The 26,647-nt window shown below is 44.4% G+C and overlaps 1 protein-coding gene across 1 annotated transcript in view; it reads right to left on the minus strand.

Annotated features, from left to right (window-relative positions):
- Window positions 1-122: 122 nt before the first annotated feature.
- The window catches only part of PPM1L (protein phosphatase, Mg2+/Mn2+ dependent 1L), a 57,396-nt gene continuing 30,871 nt past the window's right edge, over window positions 123-26,647 (minus strand). The window contains exons 2-4 of the mRNA XM_041467744.1: window positions 6,880-7,054; window positions 2,141-2,302; window positions 123-1,663 (exon numbers count right to left, since the gene is read on the minus strand). Coding sequence (XP_041323678.1) covers window positions 1,314-1,663; window positions 2,141-2,302; window positions 6,880-7,054 — 687 coding nt within the window. The 3' untranslated portion in view covers window positions 123-1,313. The remainder of the gene's footprint in view (window positions 1,664-2,140; window positions 2,303-6,879; window positions 7,055-26,647) is intronic.

Here is a 26,647-nt window from a genome sequence, read left to right on the forward strand (position 1 = left end):
TCCTTTCCCAAGGAACAGGCAAGGCCAGGAAATCCATCACATCCCTGACCCAACTCCACACCCAAACACAGGCAGCCTCCATCACCCTGAAGACTTGAGCAGATTGTCCAGGACCACGTTCCGGGGAGATCCCAAGGACTTCTGTAAGGCAGGATAAGGATAAAGGAGCCATCCAAAATCCTGCCTGCCCTGTCCCTCTGCCATGACACAGCTGGTACCAGAGGTGCAGCAAACCCAAACTGTCCTCTTTCCAACTTACAGCAGTCACAGATCCCAAAATACAATTAAATACTGAAAGTTAGATCTAAACATACTTCTGAAAATCTAGATTTAACACAACCTTTCATCTCTACAGTGCATTGATGCTGCCTGGCATTTGCATGTCATCCCAAAAGCCCGTTCCAGAGGGGTCTGCCCCGGGATTAACACCACAAATCCATCTGCAGTGGTACAAGGAAGTCTTTCACAGGCTTGACTCCCAGCTAGGTAGCTCTGAGGAACTCCCTGCTTGGGTGAGGCTCCCAACAGTCACCAGTGAAATTCATTTTCTCTCACATCACTTTCCAAGTCCATGCCACGGAAATAAGGTCAGGGTGATTCTCGGTGGAGGACAGACATTCTGCTACCACAGCTGAGCTCTGCTCCCATCCAGGAGGTTCAGAACTCTCAGGGTTTGGCTGAAGTCCACCATGAGTTGGTTTGGATACAATATGGCCTAGAAGAACTGTCCTAGAGTAATGCACAGCCTGAATAAACGTGGTAATTCAGGAGCTCTACCTACTCACATGCTTGGCAGGGGTTTATTTCGGGGGGAGGCTGAACAAAGCGAGAGCCAGCAGCGGCAGCAGGCTGAGAGTTGGCTCCTCTTCCTCCTTCACATCACAAACCCTTCTCCCACCCACCCCTACCACTGCAGGGTACAGAGATGAGGAACATGAGAGCAGCTCCCGAGCCGTGACACCCAGGAGGGAAAAGCAGCAGCACTGCCCTGCCCGTGCCATGCCCCTGAGCCAGCCTGGGGCTGGCACCCCAGAGGGGAGGAACCAAACCAAAACCCTGCACAGGATTCCTAAAGAAAAGTGAGAAATGGGAGGTTCCAGTCGCTTCCTAAGGAGCAGCGAGGGCACAGGGCAGGGACAGGGGACAAACTGGATTCTTGTGGTCGCTCAGCATGGATTTGTTGTATTGCTCCTTTTGTCAAGCCAAGAGCAGAGCCCAGAGAGATCCGCTGCCGCGGGAGAGCCCGCACGGCGTTCCTTGAGCTTCCCACCACGGACAAACTGTTCTGAGTCCTGAGCGGGCCCGGGGGCTCCTCACTGCTGCTCCTCTGCTTTGCTGCTATTCCTGAACTTCACCACCATGACTGTGATGTTGTCGGGGCAGCCTCTGTAGAAGGACTGCAGCACGATGCTCTTGGCCCCGAAGTGCGGCTCGTCCAGGCGCTCCTTGATGAACCGCACGGCCTCCTCGTTGCTGAAGGCGTCCCACAGCCCGTCCGAGGCCAGGATCATGAACTCTGGCTGCAGTTTGTCCAGGTCAAAGCTCAGGATGTCGGGGTCGGGGATCACCACGTTCAGGTTCTTCAGGGGGTAATCGCCCAGCGAGCGCGACATGGCCAGGATGCCCTGCACGCGCCACGAGCCGTTGAAGCTGATGAACCCACCTGGGGGGAAAGAGCAACGCTGAAATCTGCTCTTTGGAACATCTAAACAGCCCTTTGGAACACCTAAACAGCCCTTTGGAACGCCCAGGCAGCTCTTTGGAACACCCAAGAAGGTCTTCGGGACATCCAAGGAGCTCTTCGGGACGTCCAAGCTGCTCTTTGGAATATCCAAGGAGCTTTCTGGTTCCCACCAGACCTCCCCAAAGGCTCATCCTGAGGGGTTACAGAGCTCAGAATGTGGGAGGTGATGCCTCAGGTGAAAAACAAGCAGGATGGGAGTGCAGGGGCTGAGCTGGAATTGGACAATGAACTCCAATGTGATCTGCTGCCACCTCTGCCCTGGGACATCCCACTGGAATTTTGGGTGGAGAGCAGGAGATTTGATCTGCTGCTGCCTCCGTCGGGCGCTTCCCACCCTCTCCCAGGGGAAATGTCAATTTTAGCGACAAATAAAAGCTGAACCTTCCAACAACTCACCAGCTCTCTTAATCCTCTTCCTCTCCTTCAGCTGGTAGGGCTTGTGGTCGTGGGACAGGGGGATGGCATTGCCATCCTTGTCGCAGAGCACGCCCCGCGAGTCGCCCACGTTGGCCACGGTCAGCTCCTTGTCGGACAGGAGGGCGATCAGACACGTGGTGCCTGCAGGAACACCAGGGTGGGAGGCAGAGAACCACGGGGGGTGGTTTTAGATGTGAAAAAAAAAAAAAAATCCTATTTCTGCCATGAAATGGATATTCCTGATCAGCAGGAATTCCTGTCGCGGAATGCCAGGATGGTTGAGGGGGGAAAGACTTCCAGGATTGGGGAGTCCCAGCTGTGACCCCCCCGAGCACTGAACCCACCTCAAAAGGGGAGGAATGTTTCCCATTTTCCATTTCTCATCTCCTTTCCAGTTCCCATCTTCCCCTTCCTGCCCCCCTCGCCCAAACCCAGCAAATACCAGCTAAAAAAACCCCATTCCGGGGCTGGTTCCTGGCTCTGGCTGCAATCCCAAATATCAATATCTCCAGGACTGCTTGACAGCAGGGAAAAATGATTTCCATCTCTTTTTTTTTTTTGTTGTGCAGTAATGAAACTCAATTTTTTCAGGACTCCTGGGGAAGAAGGGCCATCCATTAAGGAAAAAAACATTTCCCACAGGACAAAACCACCTCCAGAACCTGCCAGCAGGCTGGAATTCCCTGGAACCTTGGAATTAAATGGCAGAATGCTTTTAAATAACCAAAATTGGTCACTGACCACCTCAGATGTTTAGGGATGCTGTAAATCAAAGGAATGGGATTAAGAGCCAGCAAAGCTTTGTTGGGAGAAAATATTCTTGCACAAAATTACCCCAGCCTTAGCGAGTCAAGAATGCCACTTTTTAAACTAAAGGATTTAGAGATTAGGAGAAGATTTGTCCCCATCTGTCACTTTTGGCCTCCTTTCATTTTTTAAAGCTTCCTTACTCAAACCTCACAAAAAAATCTTGCCAGCACTTGACTATTTCCAGACAAACTCATTTTATTTGTAGCTGTCATGGATTGATTTCCTAAAGGGAAAGATTCACAAAAAGAGGGAAAGATCCACATTGGGATGTGGAATCAAGGCTGCATTTTATTAACACAGGATGTTGCCAGAAAGGCCAAATTAAAGCCCAAAATTGTGCCAAACCCAGAGCATTTCAGCTTTACTCTGGGAAATGGTGCAGCTGAACTCGACCCACTTTGGGAAACATCCCTGGGGAGGAAGGATTTACCTGGGGGTGCAAAATGCTCCTTCCAAGAGGGATGGGAAAGGTTTCCTGGCTGGAAAAAAAATGTGGAAGTGCTTCCCTGTGCACCAGACCCAGCCACAATCAGCATGGGAGCCCTGGGAGCCCCTCAAACACCTCCCCTGGCAGCTTCCCTGGCTGCCAGCTGCTGGAATTCCACCTGCTCATCATTATTCAGAGCTGAAACCCCGGCAGGGCTCCAGGATGGCTCTGGGTGATCCCTCACATCACCCCTGCCAGACAAAATTGGATTTTCTCCCCTTTCATCACCATCACTTCTATTTTGCCAATTCTGAAGGATTGTTTCCTTCGCTTTTTGTACCCCACCAGCAGCTGGAGTTCCTCATTCAGTTGATTTTTCTGGGAAAAAAATAAGCCAAAAAAAAGGGAAAATGTCACCACCAAGGGCTGGAGCACCCAGGATCACCAGCAGCTGCTGTAATTATATTTAACTGCCCATTTTCTGTGCTTTGCTCACAAGCAGCTCTCGTTCCAAGGGCAGGTAGAGCCATTTCTGCCTTTCCCATAAATAAGGGACACAATTAGGAGGATGAGGGGCTCCACTGCTGTGTTTTCATCTCTGATCAAGCTGGAATTTTGGGCTTTCATTTACAGCTGTGCTGCTGGGAATTTTCTAAACCGGTTATTACACAGCTTCTCATTTCCACATGATTTTTGCTGGATGAGATCAATCCCCAAATATGTGTTTTAAGCAGTTTTAATCTTTATTTTTGCCATACAAACACTGAGATTTCCGTAAAGGAAAAAGCTTTCTTTTCCTTCTGACAGGAATCAGTAATTCCCCTGCATTTTCTCCTCCCTAACAAACTCCTTTAAATGAAAATAAGTGGAGAGGAGCTGGAGTGACCAAACTAAGAGAAAAAAAAAAAATTACAGGATTTTGGGAAATTCTGTGTGAGAAAAGATCAACAGAGGTGACAGAAAGCAAAAAATTTTTGAAGCTTATTTTTTATGTATCATTAAAAGCAAGCCATATGTGGTGAAAAAAATATTTTTCACCCTCACTTGACCTCTGCTGGCCCTTGAGAACCCACAAGCCAAGCCCCTGGAGTGAGGTGTATTTTCCAGAGGGATCTAAAAGCTGGAAGGCATTTCTGATTGCTTGAAAAGAAAATGCTAGGAAAAGTGTCAGATCTGCAAACTGGGAGTTCACTGTTAAAAAAGCCCCCAAAACTGCCTGGGTTTGGCTGCCCATGGCCTCGTGTCAGCTTTAAAAATCAGCTTTTGTGCCTGCCCAGTGCTGGGAATGCCCAAAAATCAGGAATTTGTGAAGGAGAAAAGAGCAAAAACCAGGGGGTAGCAACGGAGAGACCCAGGAGGGACAAGTCCCAGCCAGCCTGGCTTCAGGAAAAACAAACATTTCACCAAAATGGGGATAAAAGCTGAACCTGCACAAGGGGTTTGGGGGAAGACTGCAAATGAACAATTTTTTTGGGGCAGAAAAATGAGAATTCTAAGGAATCATTGCAGGAGGAACAAACGTTTCACAAAAACGACACAAGAGTTCAAGGGGTTTGGGGAAGGACTGAAAATGAGCAATGTTGTGCACAGAAAAATGAGAATTCTAAGGAACCACTTCAGGAGGGACAAATATTTTACAAAAACGAGGACAAAAGTTGAACCTGCACAAGGGGTTTGGGGAAGGACTGAAAATGAGCCATTTTTTTTGGAGCAGTAAAATAAGAATTCTAAGGATCCACTTCAGAAGGAACAAATATTGCACAAAAACAAGGGAAAGACAGAAAATGAAAAAACTTTTGCGGCAGAAAAATGAGAATTCTAAGGAACCACTTGAGGAGGAACAAACATGTCACAAAAACAAGGAGAAAAGCTGAAGGGGTTTGGGGAAGGACTGAAAGCGAGCCATTTTTGGGGGAATAAAATGAGAATTCTAAGGAACCACTTGAGGAGGAAAAAAAACCAGGACAAAAAGCTCAACCTGCACAAGGAGTTTGAGGACACAAGCCATCTTTGGGGCAGGAAAATGAGAATTATGAGTAACCACTTCAGGAGGAACAAACATCTCAGAAAAACAAGGAGAAAAGCTGAAGTGGTTTGTGGAAGGACTGAAAATGATCCATTTTTGGGGCAGCAAAATGAGAATTATGAGGAGCCACTTGAGGAGGAACAACCATTTCAGGAAAACAAGGAGAAAACTGAAGGGACTTGGGGAAGGACTGAAGGTGACCCATTTTTGAGGCAGCAACATGAGAATTATGAGGAGCCACTTGGGGAGGAACAACCATTTCAGGAAAACAAGGAGAAAACTGAAGGGGTTTGGGGAAGGACTGAAAGTGACCCATTTTTGGGGCAGCAAAATGCGAATTGTGAGGAACTGGCTGAGGAGGAACAAACATCTCATAAAAACAAGGAGAAAATTGAAGCGGTTTGGGGAAGGACTGAAAGTGACCCATTTTTGGGGCAGCAACATGAGAATTGTGAGGAGCCACTTGAGAAAGAACAAACATCTCATAAAAACAAGGAGAAAACTGAAGGGGCTTGGGGGAGGACTGAAGGTGACCCATTTTTGGGGCAGCAAAATGAGGATTATGGGGAACTGGCTGAGGAGGAACAAACATCTCATAAAAACAAGGAGAAAACTGAAGGGGTTTGGGGAAGGACTGAAAACGACCCATTTTTGGCAGCAAAATGAGAATTATGAGGAGCCACTTGAGGAAGAACAAACATCTCACAAAAACAAGGAGAAAAGTTCAAGGTGTTTGGGGAAGGACTGAAAGTGACCCATTTTTGGGGCAGCAACATGAGAATTGTGAGGAGCCACTTGAGAAAGAACAAACATCTCATAAAAACAAGGAGAAAACTGAAGGGGTTTGGGGAAGGACTGAAAGTGACCCATTTTTGGGGCAGCAACATGAGAATTATGAGGAGCCACTTGAGAAGAAACAACCATTTCAGAAAAACAAGGAGAAATCTGAAGGGGCTTGGGGAAGGACTGAAAATGACCCATTTTTTGGCAGCAAAATGCGAATTGTGAGGAGCCACCTGAGGAAGAACAAACATCTCACAAAAACAAGGAGAAAAGTTCAAGGTGTTTGGGGAAACGAGCGATTTTTGGGGCAGCAAAATGAAAATTGTGAGGAGCCACTTGAGAAGGAACAACCATTTCAGAAAAACAAGGAGAAAACTGAAGGGGCTTGGGGGAGGACTGAAGGTGACCCATTTTTGGGGCAGCAAAATGAGGATTATGGGGAACCATTTGCGAAGGAACAACCATTTCAAAAAACAAGGAGGAAATTGAAGCAGTTTGAGGAAGGACTGAAGGTGACCCATTTTTGAGGCAGCAACATGAGAATTATGAGGAACCACTTGAAAAGGAACAACCATTTCAAAAAACAAGGAGAAAACTGAAGGGGCTTGGGGAAGGACTGAAGGTGACCCATTTTTGGCAGCGAAATGAGGATTGTGAAGAGCCCAGGCGTACCTGCCTCGTCGTAGGACACGGTGAGCTTCTCCAGCATCTCCCTGTCGATGGAGAGGATCTGCTGCTCCAGGATGCTCTGGTAGGACAGCACGCTGTTCTCCTTGTCCCTCTCGTAGTCCTGCAGGTGCTGCTTCAGCACCTCGGGCAGCCGCGCCTTCACGTACTCCGCTGCGGACTGCGGCACAGAGCGGCGGCGTTAACCCGCGGCGTTAATTGCCATTAATTGGCACCCAGCAGATCCCCCCCCAATCCCCAGCTGCGCACCCACAGCACACCCACGGCAGCACGGCTCTTTGAAAATTTATACTGAAATTTATATTACATTGATACTAAATTTATACTAAAATTTATACTAAAATGTATACTAAATTTATACTAAAATTTATACTAAAATGTATACTACATTTATACTAAATTTATACTAAAATGTATACTATAATTTATATTAAATTCATACTAATTTATACTAAAATTTATATTAAATTTACACTAAAATTTATACTAAATTTATACTAAAATTTATATTAAATTTATATTAAATTTTAAAGCATCACGTGGAAAAGTGGAATAAAATTTAATGTGTTGATTCTGAATTTTTATTCTAAATTTTTAAGGACAAACTGGCAAAGCAGAATCAAATTTAATGTGTTTATTCTGAATTTTTTATTCTAAATTTTTAAGGACAAACTGGCAAAGCAGAATCAAATTTAATGTGTTTATTCTAAATTTTTATATTAAATTTTAAAGCACTACATGGCAGAGTGGAATCAAATTCGAAGTGTTTACTCTAAATTTTTATTGGAGATTTTAAAGCATCCTGTGGTGAAGAAGAATGAAATTCAATGTGTTTATTCTGAATTTTTATTCGAAATTTTAAAGCACCATGTGGCAAAGTGAAATCAAATTTAATACGTTTATTCTAAATTTTAAAGCACAAAGCCACAGAGCGGAATCAGATTTAATGTGTTTATTCTAGATTTTAAAGCACCACGTGGCAGAGCAGGATCAAATTCAATGTGTTTATTCTAAATTTTTATTCTAAATTTTAAAGCGCCGCGCGACAAAGAGAAATCAAATTTAACGCGTTTACTCTAAATCTTAAATCACCACGTGGAAGGTGATATAAAATTTAATGTGTTTATTCTGAATTTTAAAGCGCCGCGTGGCAGAGCAGAAACAAATTTAATCTGTTTTTTTGGTTTTTTGTTTTTTTTTAACATTTGAAAGCACGGAGTGGAATCACTGCCCTTGATACACCACCAAGCCATAAATATTGATACACAAAAACCCCAAAAATTCCTTAAATTCCCTGCTCAGGATTGGAGCAGAGGGATTGACACAAGGGGGCACGGTTGGGCTGATGCTGGAGCTGTGGAAAGCTGGAGGAAGGGTGGAATAACCCCTGAGAACATCTGGGAACAGCTGCACTCCTGATTTCCAGCACCACCATCCCTCCCCTTGGGACAGAAAATAGAAATTCCCTTTTTCTGGCAGAGAAATGTAATTTGGTAATTAATTTACCAGCTTTAATTTTGGTTTTTTTTCAGCTTTCCCTCCCTGACACAGCAGCAAGGGCCCCGTGCTTCAGTTTTCAAGCAGAAAAAATATATATATATATAAATAAGTGATAATAAAGTTGTTTTATTCCAGGTTTGGGAGTGACCAGAAGTCCCCCCTGCTCTGCTCCAGGCTCTTCCTGGGGTTGAATTTCATTTTCCAAAGTCAATCAGAGATTAAATTGCAATCTCAAAATATCCCTGGGGTCGTGTTCCACGTTCCTGCACGCTGATCCCGAGTGGCACCAGGGAATTTCTCCTGGAAAACCAAAGGAACTGCCCACAGGAGCACCGGGTAATTAATTAATTATTAATTACCATTACATTTGAAGAGCTGGTTTTTCCCCAGGAAGGCCAGAAGGCACACTGCACACGGATTATTTTATCCCAAATCCAGGAATTCGTGTTTAAGGTGAGAACAGATTTGTTCTCTTGGATTTTTGGGGGGATTTTTGCGCTCCTGGGGAACACCTGAGCTCAGGAATTTGATTTTTCCAGTTTTCCTCCTCATCAGCCCACAGGAAAGAATTCCATGGCCACTTGTGTAAAACTGGAACTCCAGCATCCCCTGGGAATCTGCTTTTCCAGTCTGAAGCAAATTAAATAAAGGATTGACTTTAATACCTTAATTGACTCGAGGGTATTTCGTCCTACCATGGAAAATGAATATTTCATATAGAGAGAATACATTGTAAAATATCTACAATGAAATATACTCGCAGAGATTATTAACCACAAAAATCCCATTTTTCTCTGCTCACTAAAAAGCCCCCCCCTGATATAAAAATCCCACCAGGAATTGCTGAAATCCCTCATTCTTCAGCAACCTGAACCCAAATTTGCCCACAGTTTTTAACTGATGGGGGGAAAAAAAAAACCCATCCAAAGCAAATTTTCCTTTTGTAAATGATGTTGAATTTTGCACTTTTGGCATTTTCTGGGAGCTGCTCTGTACAGGGGGGGAGGAAAGGTCTAAAATGTCCATTGTGGGACAATGTGTTCAATTCCCGTTCCTTTCCCAAGAGAATTTTTCCTTTTAACACCAAATTTTGGTGCATTAAGTTATTTGCAGATGCTCCCCCAGCAAATGAGTGCAATTCCTCTGGATTTATCAATTATTTGTCGATAATTCCATCAAAGATCAGAGAAGTCTGAGGACAATTTTCCAAGTGAACACACCAAGTCAACAATTTCTGTTTATCCTGAATGGGCACAGACTGAAATGCAGGATATTCCATTGAAACTTAAATAAAAAGGGGTTTTTTTCTGGTCAAACAGGGTGCCCTGAGAGGCTGTGGAGTCGCCAAATTTCCCACATTTGATATGGAAATATCAAATCCCAGCTGGGCTGGGTTATCCCACCCTGAACATTTGCTCTGACAACCACACACACCCCCCCCAAAATTAAGAATATCAGGAATAATGAGAGCACAGGAATTATTCCTGCGGCAAAAAGAAAAGCATCAGCATTTAAACTGCACGTACACAAACCCTGAATCTCAATTAGAAAGTCAATCATTGCCTATTTTAGGAGAAAAATCAGGATTAGTGGGGAGATGGAAGTGCAAATGAGGCCCAGAGCAGGTGCTTGGTGCAATTCCTGGCAGCTCTGACACACGGGGAGCTGGAGCTGCTTCAGGGGGGATGGATCCCACAAAAACGGGAGAGGCACAGACACAAAAATTCCGACCAACAGCACCAGGAAAGGACCTTAATGTCTAATATTTGAATTTACCAAAGGGCAGGGTTTAGTTCATGGCACAAAGCAAAATGGGTGTGATCGAAGTGCTAGAAAAAAAAATTAAGGGATGTCGAGGTTTCACCTGATTTTGATGCTAATTGGGTGGTGAGCTGAGTATGGAATGGAGATCTGTAAAAAAATAGGTTTTAAATGCCTGAAAAGACTTGGCCATTAGCAGGTAACAATGCAGAAAACCCCAGGTCCCAAATTACAATTTTTTTCCCTAAATTTTGTGAGCAGGGATTGCATTTGAAGGCCAGCCAGGAGCATTTCACCCAAGCAGGATTAACTGTACTATTTTTTTATATCCCTGTAATCAAATCTAAGCAAAAGGGATCATTTTTTATATTGGCATAAACAGGCAGAAGAGAGAGGAAGAGCAATAACCCTAAAAATAATGCTCAGAGTGTCATAAACCCTCTGCATTTACACAGGTGTTGAACTGCTCATTTTTTGATACAGCAAAATGCTGCATTTTGGATTTTACTGAGCTCATCAAGTTCAACACTGAAGGTAAAAAAAAATAAAAAATAAAAGGAGGTTTGCAAAATGACTCAACTTGAAATGCCATTTCCAACTCTGTAACCCTGCATCAACGCAGCCCCTGAACTGAAAGCTTTTATTAGGAATTAAAATGCCTTAAAACTACTCCAGGGGATTTCCACAGGTGTCTCTGTGCAGAAGCTTTTCCAAAGAGCAGGTTTTTTTTTTTAAGTGAAAAACCAGTTTTACCAGAAGCCTTTCATTCTGCTCCTGTAGTTGAGGGAAAAAATGTATTTATAGCCTATTAGAGTCAATTAAAGAGCAAGAAGCATTCATCTTTCCCTGCCATTGTTCTCTCCCTCCCAGCTCTGAGGGAGAGCAGTGGAATATTTCAGCCTAAATGGTCTCTCCTGATTTAGAGAGCTCACTTTGTGCCAAGCAGAAACCAAGAAGGGGAAGATTCGGTCTGGGTGAGTTACACAGGAGACCAAAATAATAATAATAATAATAATAATAATAATAATAATAATAATAATAATAAAAAAATCTGTTTTCACCTGCTTAGAATTTCAGCAGTGCTCACCAGCTGGTCACAAACCTGTCTCCCACTCTTCCCAGCACCTCTAAGTGGAATATTTCTGTAATTCCTTCCAGCACAGCCCCAAGGCTCAGCAAGCAGCAAACACACAGGAATTCTCAAATAACAGCGGAGTGTTAATGTATAAAATATTATCATTTTGTCTTTCCCAGCTAGAAATCCCCTGAGGGAAGCAGGAAAGCTCCTGGAGCAGGAGATGTTGTCCCTTGGGGCCCTGATAAGGCTTTTCCATGAGATAAATCCAATGCTGGGAGCAGTCCTTAAGCTCCTGTTGAAGTCTGACCTTAAAAAGTTCTCTATTAAGAAATCCCATTAATAATTAGCCTGGTGTTCCACCCAAAGCTGTGAGGAGGAGGAGATGAGATGAGATAAAACCTTCTGGGGAGCCTCAGGGCTCATCCCAGAGGGACCCAGGAATGGAGACACCGCTGGGACGTGGCTCTGTCCCTTCCAGCCGGGACAAACCCTGCCCACAAAGAGTTAACAGGCAAAAGGTGCAATCCCATTTCCCTCCAGGAATTAAAATTTCTGAGGGGAACAACTGCAGATTCGATGAGCTCTGGTTAAATGTAATTGTGGTTATTTTCTGAGGTCCTCCCTTTGGGTTTGAAAAATCCACGGTATTGACCCGAATCATGAGCTGGAGGCAGCCAGGAAAGCTGGAACGAGGAGCAAGGAAGTCAACAAGATCTGGGATGGAAAAATGATAAATTCTGTTCTCCCTGTACCCAGCAGGGACAGGGTGACACTGCGGGGACACACGTGTGATCCATGAAATCCCAATTATTTCCCATTTCCCAGTCAGGAAAGCACTTGGACAAGCCACATTCCTGGTCCCTGTAAAACTAATCCAGAATAAAGCAAACTTTTGTGTCCTCTCCTGGAACAGCAGGCTGCCAGGAAAGGAGATTTTTGGGATCATGTGGGTGATAAGCAGCTGAAACACGAGATTGTGGCACAACTTAGTGCTTGAAAAGGCTCCTGGAATCCCGAGGTGTACAAACAGTGGGGTAATAATGATTGACTGGGAATTGTTCATGGAAAACCCTGCTTGTTGCACCTGGAATTTGAGAATTGAGAGAATATCTGAGGGTTTAAGAAAACAATAAAAAAAGGGGAAAATTTCTTTTAAAAGGTTTTTTTTTTTTTTTTTTTTTTCCCCAGAGAAGGAAACTTTGATGAGCTGAGAGAGGTGAGGATGTGAAGGCTCAGATTGCAGTGACACAGCTCCTTTTCCTAAAAACAGGAGGAATCAGAGAAATTTCAGGGACATCAGTGACCGAGGCAAAAAAGGATGGATCTCAGGATCCCACCCTGCTACAGAGTGACTGCCCTGGAATTCAGCTTCTCCTCCCAGAAACTCCCATTAAATAAAACACCTCCTTCAGGAAGAACAGACAAACCTTCCAGAGTGGACAGAATTGATGTCACAGAGTAATTATATAAAGCACTTAATTAAATGGCAGAGGCTCAAAGACAGGGACTTCATTAAATAGAACAGCAGCCAATTTGAATCCATAAATAGTTCCCAAAGCCTGTTCCTTTTCTGGAGGCATTTCACAACACAAACCCTGAGAGCTGCACCCTGGAGAGCAGGAGGGACATAAATCAGGCCCCAGTCAGGACAAACACCAGTGCCTGGATGTTATTCCTTCTTCCCTCCACAAATGTACACGTGAAAGAATAAAAAAAAAAAGGATTTTTGGGGTCAGAACATCCCTGGTTGTTGAGCCCAACGGCAGGTGGGGAGCGGGGAATGATCCGGAGGGGTTTTTGTTCATATTCCTCAAGTCCTGGAGCAGTTCATTCCAAAAGATGGGAAAACAAGGAGGGAGGAGGCAGATGCAGGAGAAAAGAAGGGATAGATACTGATGGAAGGGAGAACAGTGAGTGAAGGGGAATAATCAGGAAAAGGAAAGATGAAACCAATTGTCAGTGCTCTGGGCTGCTGCCAAGGTGGGGGTCAGGCACAGGTTGGACTCGATGGTCGTGGAAATCTTCTCCAACCCCAGTGATGCAACACCAGGGAAATCTTTCCAAAAGACTGGGAATCTTTTCCTTTAAATGGCCATATCAGCGGCCATTTAAAGGAAATTTTCCTGAACCACAGTTTAATTAAATAAGATGGTACATAGCCATAGTGTTTCTCCAGCTTGTTAGGGCTGTTAATTGCACTCATTATCAAAGCAGAAGGTCAAGGAGGTTCCCAGCTATTTTCATCTCTGAATGGATGGAGAACGGGGAGCTGAGCAGGGAATTAAGCAGCTGAGGGGGAAAAGGGGAATAAACAGTGAGCTGAGACCCTCTGGGTGACATCAGAGTGCTGTAGCCATAACTGAGCAGATTTTATATCTTTTATTACACCATTTTTAATATCTTTTATTCCTGGCCAGGCTGCACCCAGACAGGGCCATTCCAAGTGACAGCCGTGACCAGGTTTCCTCTCACGGGGACAGCACCAGTCCCTCTCCCAAGGGAGGCTGATTAAATGTCCAAGCTGTTTCTTTCCCTTTACTGCTTCACTTTGCAATTTCCTCCTATTTTTAAGAGCAGCCCCAGCAGGGATTAAAGGTCCATGATAGCACACTATAAAAAACTTCAAAGCAGCAACTGGAAGTGATTCTGCTCCTGCATTAGAAGCTCCTTGAAAAAAGCTCCTGCTCCGAAGAGATAACGGCACAGCTTTGATTTTAAGGCTTTTGTATTGCTTGGAGTGTTTGTATATTAAAGTGACACAGCCTGGAGTTTTCAGATTTCATGGCAAGCCTTGAGACAACAAAAAGCAAACACCTTTTATCGGGAGCGCGGAGCAAAGCAACTCACACAGCCTCATATTCTGGCAACGTTCCCAAAAATATTCAACCTTGCACTTCCAGGAGTTTAAGCAGAAATTTAAACAAACCTGAGCCAAGGTTTCGGAAGGAAAACAAATCTGAAATTCAGAGAAACCCAAGATATCCCAGGGGCTGGCTGGGCTTTCCTGCCTTGGTGGTGAGCAAGTCCTGAGCCAGGTCTGACAGGCTCTGAGGTGGAAGCTGGGGAGATCAAGTTTATTTCCCAGAAAAACAGCTGCTAGCAAATCAATGTTCTGCTGCCACTCAGGCATTGATTTATTATCTCCCAAAATCATTAATATTTCCCCCCAAAGTCTCTGGGCTCTTTGGTGCTGCTCCCTCACTGCATCCCTCAGGATGGGGGAGCTCTGTGGGGATTCTTCCCCCTGCTTGCTCATTATTCCACTGGGATCATTTCCACAGAAATAATCCCACTCCACCAGATTTTCCATCATTTTTCCAGACAGTTTTCCCATATGTTTTGCTGTCACTCAGGCAGTGATTCTCCCCAAATTCCCTGGGCTCTTTGGTGCTCTGTCCCTCTCCCTGGTGCTGCTCCCTCACTGAATCCCTCAGGATGGGGGGGCTCTGTGGGGATTCTTCCCCCTGCTGCCCATTATTCCACCTGGATCATCTCCACAGAACTGTTCCCACTCCACCAGATTTTCCATCATTTTCCAGACAGTTTTTCCATATAATTTTCCAGAGAGTTCCCTAACAGTTGTCCAAGGCAAGGCTCATGGCTGAGTCCCACTCCCAGCTGATGACTTCCCAATTTGAAACTCCTGGACCCCAACCCCAGCCAGACAGCTCTGGGAACATCTCCAGATGAAGCAGTGGGAGCATCACTCCAAATCTTCACTCCTGTCATCCTCTCATCCCCCAGAATTCCAGGATTATTCTCAGAACGACGTATCCAAGGTGTCATCTCTGCCTGAGCTCTGTTTACCACACCTGATCACTAAACCATGTCTAAACCTTCCAGCACATCACCTCCAGGTGCAGCCTCTTTTAAATCCACCTCCACAGCCCCTTCCCTCCAGGCACTGCCTGATCCCAGCTGCTGGAATAAATACATTTAAATAATAAATCCAGATTTATTCCCAGCAACCCTCGGAGCAGGTAAACACTAAAGGGATGAACTGTGGTGAAACCAGAGAAGAGCAGAATGGAAAAGAAATCTCAACAGCTTGAGGTGTCTCGAGAGATCGGGACAAAAAAAAAAAAGTGAGAGAATAATTTTGGGCAGGAAAGTGTGGAATTGCAGCTTTCCACCCCAAAAAAAAAAAGTGGGTTTGTTTCCTGACGACCGACGGCGGGACACAAACAGGGAATGAGAAAACAACATCTGAAAGAATCGTTGAGGTTCAAAGAAACGCTGCCAACACTGAGCAAAAAAAAGGGTAAAAAGAGGATTTGGGAATCTTGTGGGTGTGATAGAAACTCATCTAAATTGAGACAAATAAAATACTAGCAGGAAATGTTGAGGGGGGGAAAAACCTGGTGTGCAGAAGAGTGAGAAACTTATTTTGGAGCCAACCCGATGGTACAGCCAAATAATGGCATTTCTGAGGGAGAAAGGCTGGCAGAAGGAAAAGGGACAAAAGGGGAGGCTGAGCACCAAGGAGCTTGTGAAAGGAAAGGGAATTTCGGGAGATTTGAGGAAAGTTAAAGGAGAGGGAAGTTTGGGAGAGGAAGGAAAGGGAATTTTGGGTGATTTAAGGAAAGTTAAAGAAAAGGGAATTTTGGGAGATTAAAGGAAAGGGAATTTTGGGAGATTTAAGGAAAGTTAAAGGAAAGGGAATTTTGGGAGATTTGAGGAAAGTTAAGGGAAAGGGAATTTTGGGAGATTTAAGGAAAGTTAAAGGAAAGGGAATTTTGGGAGATTTAAGGAAAGTTAAAGGAAAGGGAATTTTGGGAGATACCTTTAAGGATGAGCTTTGCTAGGAGGCCAAAAGAAAGAAGAGGTGCTTGAGGTGCTGAACATGAAAACCTCCCAAGCCTCATCCATGGTCCTTCGGGAGTGTCCAAATCCATGCACTGGCCTCCAGTTCCATAAAAACCACTCCCATTTTCCCAAGGAGAAGGAAAACCATGGCTTGAGATGTTCCAGCTGCTGCTCCAGCATCTGGGAGGTTCCTGCTGGCAAATCCTGGGTGCCCTGACAGGGATGAAATCCATTTTTTGGGAAAAGCCCCTTGGCTGGGGATGAGGGCTGACAGGAGCTCTGAGCTGGGCTCAGGAAGGAACTGGGAGCTCCAGGTGGCTTTTCCAGCTGCAAAGCCCCAGGAAAAGCCTGGAGCTGATCCCTGCCCAGGAGTTTGTGCCAGCTCAGCAGCTCAAAATCAGATTATTTTGCCTTCTTGGCTTTGGGATTGGATTTTGGCTGTTTTAATTCCACCCTGTTCTAGGGAGCAGAAAATCCCCTGCAAAACAAAGAGTGAGAGTGAGCCTCACCCTAAGGAGCTGCTGATTCTCCTGTACCAACCCAAAAATATCCCGGGAGGAAAAGCTGGGAGCAAATGAATGTGCTGCTCTGGGAGGTGAAAATCCTGCTTTAAAGGAAACGTTGGATTTCATTTCCCACCTAAGAGGCTCCACCAGAACAAAACACACGAGCAAAAAGCCCAGGAAAATTGAATCAGGGCTATTTCTGAACTCCTTATCCCCATTTTGGAGCCCATAAACTCCCTTTCCCCACACGTGGCTGCACTATTTTCCTAAAGTGGATTTCAGTGAAGTGGGAAATCAAATTTGCAAGAGCAACAACTGCAAGAAATCATGATAAAATGCTTGATGCTTCCTGACACTTAAAATAATATTCTAATCTGGTTTTCTAAAGCTCTGCAATAAACTCTGCTGCCTGGAAATCAGGTGGAAATCAGAGGGTGAATGAATCCAAACACAAAATTATGCAATGAACGTTTTTCATTGGATACAATTAGGGCATGTTATATTTTTAAAGACCTGCAGATTAAACAAGCTGAAAAATGAAGTATTTAACCCCAGCAATCAAATGAAGAAATAAAAAAGGAGTTTCTCTGGGTTTTAAGGATAGAAAGCTGTTTCACAAGAGATGTTTCCCCACTCCCATCCGTACACAGATTTTCTGGAGAGCTGCTGGGGAAGCATCCAGGAGTTCTTTTCCATGGAGGTTATTTTGGTCACTATTCCCCTTTCACATGCACACGAGGAGCTACAGGCTATTTTCTGGTACCAGAATGATCTTTATCCTGCTATTTTTACTTCTCATTGCTGTGCTTTTGCCCTTGGCCTCTCTGCACAGCCTTCCCACTCCCATTCCTCCCCCAATCCCAGTTATTTGCATCCTTTCTTACAGAACCTCATTTTATTCTCCTTAAAAGTCCTTAAAAACTTTGAATTTAAGGCCTCAACTTTCCAGCAGAGCCCAAACACTGTTACCCAACCTCTGGTTCTCACTGTGCTATTTTTGCACCATGAATTTTGAATATTAAAGTTTATTTTGCAGGTTTTGGGGCTTTATGATCCTCTGAGTATTATTTGGCTTGATGATCTTAAAGGTCTTTTCCAACCTAAATGATTCTGTGGTTCTTCAATATATTCAATAAACAGAAAATAAATAAAACAGTGAAGCTCAGCTGGGCCTAAAAAACAAACTCTGAGCACTTCACATTTAGGGGGTATAACTGAGGTGGAATAAAACTCCTTAAAATCTTTTTAAATTGTACTTTATATGCACCAGGAGGATGTGCTTGAGAGAAAATGCTTTTTCCTGCTGATTCCTGTGGTTTTCTCTTTGGCCCTTCTCAGTGCTTACAGGAATTATTTAAAATAAAATATATAACTACAGGCTCAAGTAAAAAAAGCTGTTAAAATGTTTTCATAGGTAGGTGGCCAAGAAATAATCAGATTTTCTCTTAGAAACCGAGCTAGGAACCCACTCAAACAAGAACTCTTGGTGATTTAACGTCGTGGTTTTTTACAGTGAAATCAATTATGAGAAAAATCTGTTTTTCTCTCACCAAATATTGCCAAAGTAACCCGCAGCTTGCTCCCTTCTGCAAGGACTAACGGGCATTTAGCCTTGAAAGGCATCTAATAAATAAAATCATTTCCATGCAATTTGTCCGAGTATTCACACAGAAAATGCCACGAGCTGGACATCCCACAGGGAATTTGGGACTTAAATCCCACAGGGAATTTGGGATAAATCCCACAGGGAACTGAGGATAAATCCCACAGGGAATTTGGAATAAATCCCACAGGGATATTGGGATAAATCCCACAGGGAATTTGGAATAAATCCCATTGGGATATTGGAATAAATCCCACAGGGATATTGGGATAAATCCCACAAGGATATTGGGATAAATCCCACAGGAAATTCAGGATAGATCCCACAGGAAATTTGGGATAAATCCTACAAAGAATTGGGGATAAATCCCAGAGGGAATTTGGGATAAATCACACAGAGATATTGGGATCAATCCCACAGAAATATTGGGATCAATCCCACAGGGAATTTGGGATCAATCCCACAGGAATTGGGGATAAATCCCACAGGGAATTTGGGACTTAAATCCCACAGGGAATTTGGGATAAATCCCACAGGGAATTTGGAATAAATCCCACAGGGATATTGGGATAAATCCCAAAGGGAATTTGGGATAAATCACACAGAGATATTGGGATCAATCCCACAGAAATACTGGGATAAATCCCACAGGGAATTCGGGATCAATCCCACAGGGAATTTGGGATCAATCCCCCAGGGAATTGGGGATCAATCCCACAGGGAATTGGGGATAAATCCCACTGGGAACTGAGGATCAATCCCACTTTTCACGTCTGACTGTTTCCAGCTCGAGGTGTTTTGCACAGGAAAAGACACCAGGTCTGGAGTTTTTAATCAAACACCAAATGGTGGAACCAGAAAAAAGGGAAGCAAAAGCTCTCCCTCAATATTTCCATCACTTTTTTTGGAACCTTCTCGTGTTTTTTGGTCATGAATAGCTGCAGCAATCCCAGGGGGAAAAGCAGGGGATGCAAATCCTGAAGTTTCTGCTTTGTGGGGCATTGGGAGGGGGAAGGAGAGAGGTTCTTCCCCAGTTTCTACCACTGGAATATATAAAATATATATTTAGAAATATATAAAATATTTTAAAAATACATTAAAATATATAATATTTAATATATAAATATATAATAAATACATAATGCATTATATATTCATTATATTATAGTGTGTATATATGTTTTTATATTCTATATTACCTAGTCTAAATTATAGAATATGTATGAAATATACATAATATACAATATATATTAATAAATAAATATATATAAAAATATACAATATATTCATTGTATATAAAATAAAGGAATATAAACCAACCAGATGTGCTGACAGCTGGAAATCTGACCAGTTGAAATCTGCATTAATACCCAGAACAATTCACAATTCACAATTCAAATGTCAGTGGGAGCTTTGTGGCACCATTTATTCCTTTACAAGAAACCAATGAAGAAACTAAAAAACCCTTTAGCCAAGGAATGGCTAAGCAGGGAAAAAAAAAAAAATCAAAGTATTCCCATTTCCAGGCCTAAATCTCTGCCTGTCTCTGAGCAAAAACCTCTATTTTGTACCTCAGGCATAAATAAAATACAGTTTGTGCTGATCCCAGTGCCTTTTCTGGCTGGAATAAGTACTTCAAAGCATTATTTTGGGTTTAAAAATAGAATGTTTTGGCCTGCCTGAAGTCTGGGTGGCACCACTGGATGTGGCAGGGTAAAACTTGGAGTTTTACTGCTGGTTGGCCTCGTTCTGCAGGATTAAAGAGCTCCATCAGGTCACAGAAAGACAAAACCAAGGACATGAGTATTTAAATCAGCTTGCATGGAGGTTTCTTGGGAAAAAATGGAGTGGCCATGATTCAGAAATTCCTTGGAAGTGAAGGAAGATGGAAGGAAGCTCCAGAGCAATGGTGTGAGCAGAACAGGATATCTGATAGATTTCTAAAGCTCAATAAATAGAGGAAAAAAAAATCTCATTTTCCTGTAGAGAACATGATGTGCTGTGGATGTAATTTATGTAGATAATTTGTATATAATTTCTAAATAAAGTGCTTGGAGCATCCCATTCCTGGTGGTATCCCATTCCAGGGAACACTGCAATCAGTATGGGCAGCATAATTTAATTAATTTTTCACCACTGCCTGTACCTAGGTGTGGAACTGAAGGAAAAGCCAGCCTACCTTAACCACAACCCATAAATCAAATTAAAATCCACTGTACTGAAACCACTGAGAGAGAAAACGCTTTATAAATAGATAACAAACCTTGAAGTTCACAGAACTTTTCTCAAGGAAACAACACAAAATATCATTAATTCCAACGCCCTAGCCAGGGCTTTGTTTGCAGGTTTATTTTGGGGGAAATTTTGCCAAGGTCCCTCTTTGATGTGTCCCTTTCAGGGTTATTTTAGGAGGCATTTTTGGAAGCGGTGTCACCACACGAGGGGACAGGATGTTTGTGAATTCTGCACTTGAAAATGGAATTATTGTGTCCTGATGTGCAAACCACAGGCTTAGCCTGGAAGCTGCCAGGATAAAAACTGGGATAACATTCAGGCCGTGGAACTTCCTGGTCCAGAATCCAGCCTGGGGTAGATTTTCACATCCCACTCCCATCAACATCCAACAAACAGCCGGAGACAGGGATGGGACCTTGGGCAACAGAGCCTGGACACATCCAGCAGAGGAATGCTGGTAGAAAACAGGAAGAACGAGTGGCAAATGATTAAAAACCCCAAGAATTGTTAAAATGCAGGTGGTTTGGGAGGAGAAGGGACGAGGAAAAACAGGAATGTGACCTGATAAAACACCGAGGGAAGCCCCGTGGCCACACTTCTGTCCCAAAAATGCTCCTTGGCCACGCGGTTTTCCCAAGCAGATGCAAGACAAACTTGATTTAACACCAATTATCCTCCTCAGGGACAGCCCTGCTCCTTCCCACCACGTTCCCATGGCACTGACATTACACCCAAAATAAAGGATTGCCCTCGGATGGGCTGAATTCCATGTGAACAATCCTTCACTCAGTGCCACCTCTGCTGCTCCTCATCCATGAGGGTTTTTTTCCCAGCTTTTTCTTTTTCCATTAAATCCCAATATCCCCTCATTTTCCGGGCAGAGACTTGCCAGCTTTTAGGAAGAGCCCTCCTAATTCTGTATTTAGCCAGCAGCAGATCTGTGCCATGAAAGCTCTTCATCATCCCCACTTGGTGTGGCGCTGTGCAAGAACACCTCCAAAGGGCGCTGTGGGCTGGGCTGAAACTTGGGATTGCTCCAAGATGCTCCCGTGAGTCAATCCCAAAACCCAGAGCTTTGTTGTGGGTTTTAATGAACTGCGTTGTGTCTTAATTGCGTTGCACGTTCCACGTTTCCAACACACGGCACGAGGTGAGAGGGACGGAAAGGAAAATCAAATTTCGTGAATGGCGTTGAGAGAATTCCCTTCTTTTCCTTTCAGTGCAGCCACAAGGGTTTGGGAGGGAATGTGGAGAAACAGAACAGTGAATTTGCCCAAAGCACCTGACTGAGGAGGAGTGCAGCTCAGTCCTGTGAGACTGAGGAAAGATTCTTTACTGAGGGAAAAGAACAAAGCACATAATTCCTCCGTGGAATTCAGTGGGAAAACAGGAGAGAGAGTCACCCAGCTGTGATCTGCTCAGAGTGCAGATTCCTGCATGGAACATCCCTCTGGATAAATGTTTTTTTTAATCTTATTTCAAGGAGAAATGAGAGAAGGGGAGACCAGCCTGATCTCGCCTCCATGAAGAACAAGATCTGTAAAATCCAAATATAAAAAAACCAAAACTCCTGTAAGCCACAGCAACACAAGAACTGTTGAGTTTCTGCTAAATAAAGAACCTGAGATGAGACATCTTCATCAGTGGGGATAAATCTGTGCAGAGAGCTACTTTAGGAGGAGATGAGCAGGTGATAAGGAAGTTCTGTCCCCAGCTGGCAGCATTTCAGGGGGAGTGACATTGGTACCCTTTAAATAAGTGCTGACAGCTGGAAAATAAAGCCCTGCACTTGGCACTTATCCCAGGCTGCTCCAAGGGACACTGCAGGTGACCTTAAATCCCATTCCAGGGGCAGGGACCCTGCCAATATCCCAGGCTGCTCCAAGGGACACTGCAGGTGACATTAAATCCCATTCCAGGGGCAGGGACCCTGCCAATGTCCCAGGCTGCTCCAAGGGACACTGCAGGTGACCTTAAATCCCATTCCAGGGGCAGGGACCCCATCACTGTCCCAGCTGCTCCAAGCCCCTTCCAGGTTGGCCTGGGACACTTCCAGGGATCCAGGGGCAGCCACAGCTGCTCTGTGCCAGGACATCCTCAGCCTCACAGGGAGGGATTTTTTCCTAATCCAAACCTTTCCCTTTCCAGTTTAAAACCATCTCCCTGTCAGATGTGGAGCCTCCTTCACAGCAGGGCACGTGGGACCCCTCCCAGAGTTTAAAAGGTTGGAAGATGAGCAGGAAACGATCCAATAGCACACCAGGAACTGACCAGGATGGGTCAAATTCATCAGAGAATCCTTAAATTTGGGGAAGATCTTTAAGGCCACTGAGTCCAGCTCACCACCAGCACAGTCACCACTAAACCACATCCTCCAGGGCCACATCCTCACCTTTCCTGAGCTCTCCAGGGGTGGTGACTCCACCATTAAAGCACTTTATTGCCAGACTCCCCGTTCTCCCAGGGCTCCCTGCAGAGGTTTGCTCCTCATTTCAGTTCTGCTGCTCAGGTGAGCAGCTCCAGCTCCTGCCTGGTGGTCTGACACCATTTTAGCTAATTCAGGTTAACAGAAAAGAATTGCCCTCCCAATAAGACTCACCTCACACCCCCTGCAGTGTCTGGGGACAAGCCACAACATTATTAACAATAAAGGCTGAGGATAAAGAGGATAAAGAAACTCCATTAAAAAGAAATGAATGAGTGTAAGTAACTACCTCCACGCTTCTGAATTGTTATTCCCCTCATGAGCAGCTTTTCACAGCTTATTCAAATTCACATATTGTCCCTGCAGTAGATGCAGCATTAGAAAAATAATTACAGAAGAATGACAAATGAAGTAAATTGTACCCAAACTGTGGCTATAAACCAAAAAAAGCTGTCTGCTCTGTGTTGGGTGTTTTGAGCTATTCTCAAGCAAGTTCAGAGGTTAATTCAATAAATATAATGGTGTTTGCCAGCTTTAGAACCTGTGCACCACCACCCTTCAACACCCCACAGCTCCAGCATCTCCAGAGAGCAGTCATTTACCCCAGCAAAGGGAAAATCCTGCTCCAAGCCCCTCTGGAAAAGACTGCAGCACTTAAAATTTAATGAGCAGGCTGCAGAAAATGGATAAATTTATGCTCAAACCAAAGAGCTGCTTCATTCCGAGCTCCTGGGCTCTGCTTAGGAGATGGAAACCTTGAGGAGGAGCTGAAGTTTGGGGCTAAGGAAGCTCCTCGTGGCTGGTGGTGATGATGGTGATGGTGGTGATGATGATGATGAAGATCCCAGCTCCTGGCCCATCCCAGGAATGCTGCCCTGCAGAGCCACCCCACCCTCTCGTGCTTGCAGCAGGCAGCCCCACAAGCAGCTGGCATTTGGGATTTCCTCTCCACTCCATCAAAGATGGGTTAATACCACAGGGAATCAGCAGCAGTGGAACTGGGGCTGACATGGAGGCCAGTTTAGCTGTGTGGAGCAGAGGGAATGGGAATTAAACCCCTGGGACTGAGGAAAGCCAAACACAAACGGCTTGGCTGGATTCATTTGTGGCTGCAGGCAGAGCTTGGCGCTGCTGTTGGCTCTCCTGGCACACCTGAAGGCTGAATCCCAGGGAAAACAGGGAAATAAATTGTGATTTGGGAATGTCTGAGGAAAGATTCCCTCCCAGGGGCACAGCTCTGCCCCATCCCTGTCCTCAGGATCTTCATCCCAAGCACAGAGCCAAGATGAAATCACGACCATGCATTTTAATTCAAGCAGCTGGAAGGATTTTTTTTCCCTTCTGTTAATGCAAAATTAGCATCTTTAAAAAGAAAAACCCCTACAACTGAAATCTAATAGTGTGAACAGCACAGAATGAGTGTGGGGGAAGTGTGGGACACACTGCAAAGAGCAGAAACTTAACTCCACTTTTAAATTTAGGGGATTGCAGACTTAAGAATGTTAACTCTGCTCTTCTAATTCTTCAAACATTTAAAGCAAAAATTAAAGGGCATTTTCCCACTCTCACTGTAATTGTGAGCACCTTCACCTCTGCAGTTGCAGAGTTTATTGAGCACGTAACATGCAATGCTTAAAAATCATTAATCAGGGGGGTTTTATTCCTGACAAAAGTGCCCTAATTGCTGCTGACATGGGACTCACACGTCAGGATTTTCTCCCTGAATTTATAATGGCTCAAACATTTTAGAAACAGATTCCAGAACCCAAATGAAAACCTCAGCAGAGATCTAAGGACGCTGTAACAGAGTTGAGATTTGAATTTCAGATATAATTTTTGCTTCAGATGTGAATGCAAAGCCATGTATCAATCCAGAACTGAGCATTTTGGAAGATTTGAGCACCACTCCTAAATGTTAATACTAAGTGAATAAACTACAAAACCCTGGATTTCCTGGATTAAGGAAGACATGAACAACTTGCACCTTTTGCTACTGGAACCTGCTGCTCCTCCAGTGCTGCCTTGCAATGCAACATTTAAAAATCAGAGATGATGAGCTTTTTCCCCTTTGTAAAATCCCTCTGGAGATGGAGCAAGAGAAAAGCAGAAGGAGAGGTCTGGCTGTGGCTCCAGCCACTCCTGTTCATGGCCCTTCCCTCTGCACCCTGAAGCTGCTGCTGCTCCAGGGATGACAAAACCAGCACAGGCGGAGCTGCTGGTTTGGGGTTTTCCTGCCAAAAACGTGGGATTTCTCCAGCTCTCCATGCACAAGCACCCAGAGCAGCATCTGGGGACGCGGTGGCTTCAGCAGTGACCAGTTAAAATGTTTCTGGCAGGAAGCTGATGATGCTCCCTGGATCCCTGACCACATTAATGCCATCAAAAATCTCATTAAAGCTGCCTACACCTCACTGAGGGCAGCAGCACTTGGAATGTTGCAGGATTTGCCTCCCTGTGAACAACACGAGCTCTAATAAACACATCCTCTGTCTGCCTGTATCATAACACAGATATAAATAATAAATCCAGCCTCTCCAGCGCCAGGCAAGTACTACACAAACACCTTCTTGCTTTACACACACTGCAACAAAATTCCTCTCCCCAAAAGCTGTCGTCTCTTTGAAGTCCAAAGCCAACTCAGAGCAGAGCAAAAGTGTTTAAAGATAAATGATGTGCAGCCCTTGCCAGAAGAGCTGGGAGGGAAATGCAGGGAAGTGCTCTCCCTCCTCCTGGCTGCTTTGTTGTTTCTGACACAGAAGTGGAGTAAAAAATGAGAGGATTTGGTTTGGAGGAGGAGTTGTGGAGTATTTTGGGGACTTGGTGCTCTGTAGCCCTTGGTGCCAGTCTGAAGCCTGAAGTGGCACAGAGAAGCCAGGGTTTGTTATCCCAGGAACAACATTTATTCCTGATGCTGCCAGCATCACTTGGAGAAGAATTTGCAGCATTTTACCCATTTTTTGGGGGTGATGCAGGAACTGGAAGGATTTATGTCTGTGATGGGACCCAGAGGAACAGTGAGCACTGATGGGCTTTCATCTACACAAGGCCATTTATATTTATATTTTGCTTTTCAAAACCAAAATAATGGATTTAAACACAGCTGCTGGAGTTGGGACAGGATATAAAAGTGACAAACCTTGTGTACACAAAATCAGCTCCCTGGTAAATCTGCAGTAACATGATGTTTTCATAAATTCTTTATCAGGGCAAGCCTGGCACTGGGGTTGATGATGCTGCTGATCAAAATATTCACACAAATTAAATCAGCTCCAGAATCCTGGTGCTTGGCTTTACTGTGCTGATGTGGGTCCACCACAGAAAATAATTACTGAGGGAAAATGCAACAATAAATTGCAATAAAAGGCAAACTGTTCACAGCCAGGCTTTCCATCATCCCTGAGCAGCTTTTACCCCCCCAGACTGAAGGGGAAAACTCAAAACTCAGCCCTCAGGGTGAGCTGCTTTCCCCTTCACCCTCTCACAGGAGACAGAGGAACACTTGGAGCCCATTCAGCCACCCAGAGCAAACAACTCCTGCCCAAACAGGAATTCACCTCACCTGGGGAAAGCACGCCAGGAGGAAGGATGGGATGGACCTAAAACAACCCTGGACTTGTGCAGGGCAGGAAAAATGTGTGCACACAACTTGGGGGCCACTCCCTGAGCAGCACAAGTACCAAGAGCTGGGGCCAAGGTGAATTCCAACAAATCCAGCTGGAATGACCATTCTCCTACAGCCCTGAACTCCAGGCTTTGTCCTGCAGGGTGTGCACCCTGAGAAGCCAAACACAATTCTGTCCTACTGATGCCTTACTTTAGCTTTTGTGTTTTCCAGATTC

Source organism: Pyrgilauda ruficollis, unplaced genomic scaffold (genome assembly GCF_017590135.1).
Source record: "Pyrgilauda ruficollis isolate IOZ18807 unplaced genomic scaffold, ASM1759013v1 scaffold21, whole genome shotgun sequence".
NCBI classification, from domain to species: Eukaryota; Metazoa; Chordata; class Aves; order Passeriformes; family Passeridae; genus Pyrgilauda; species Pyrgilauda ruficollis.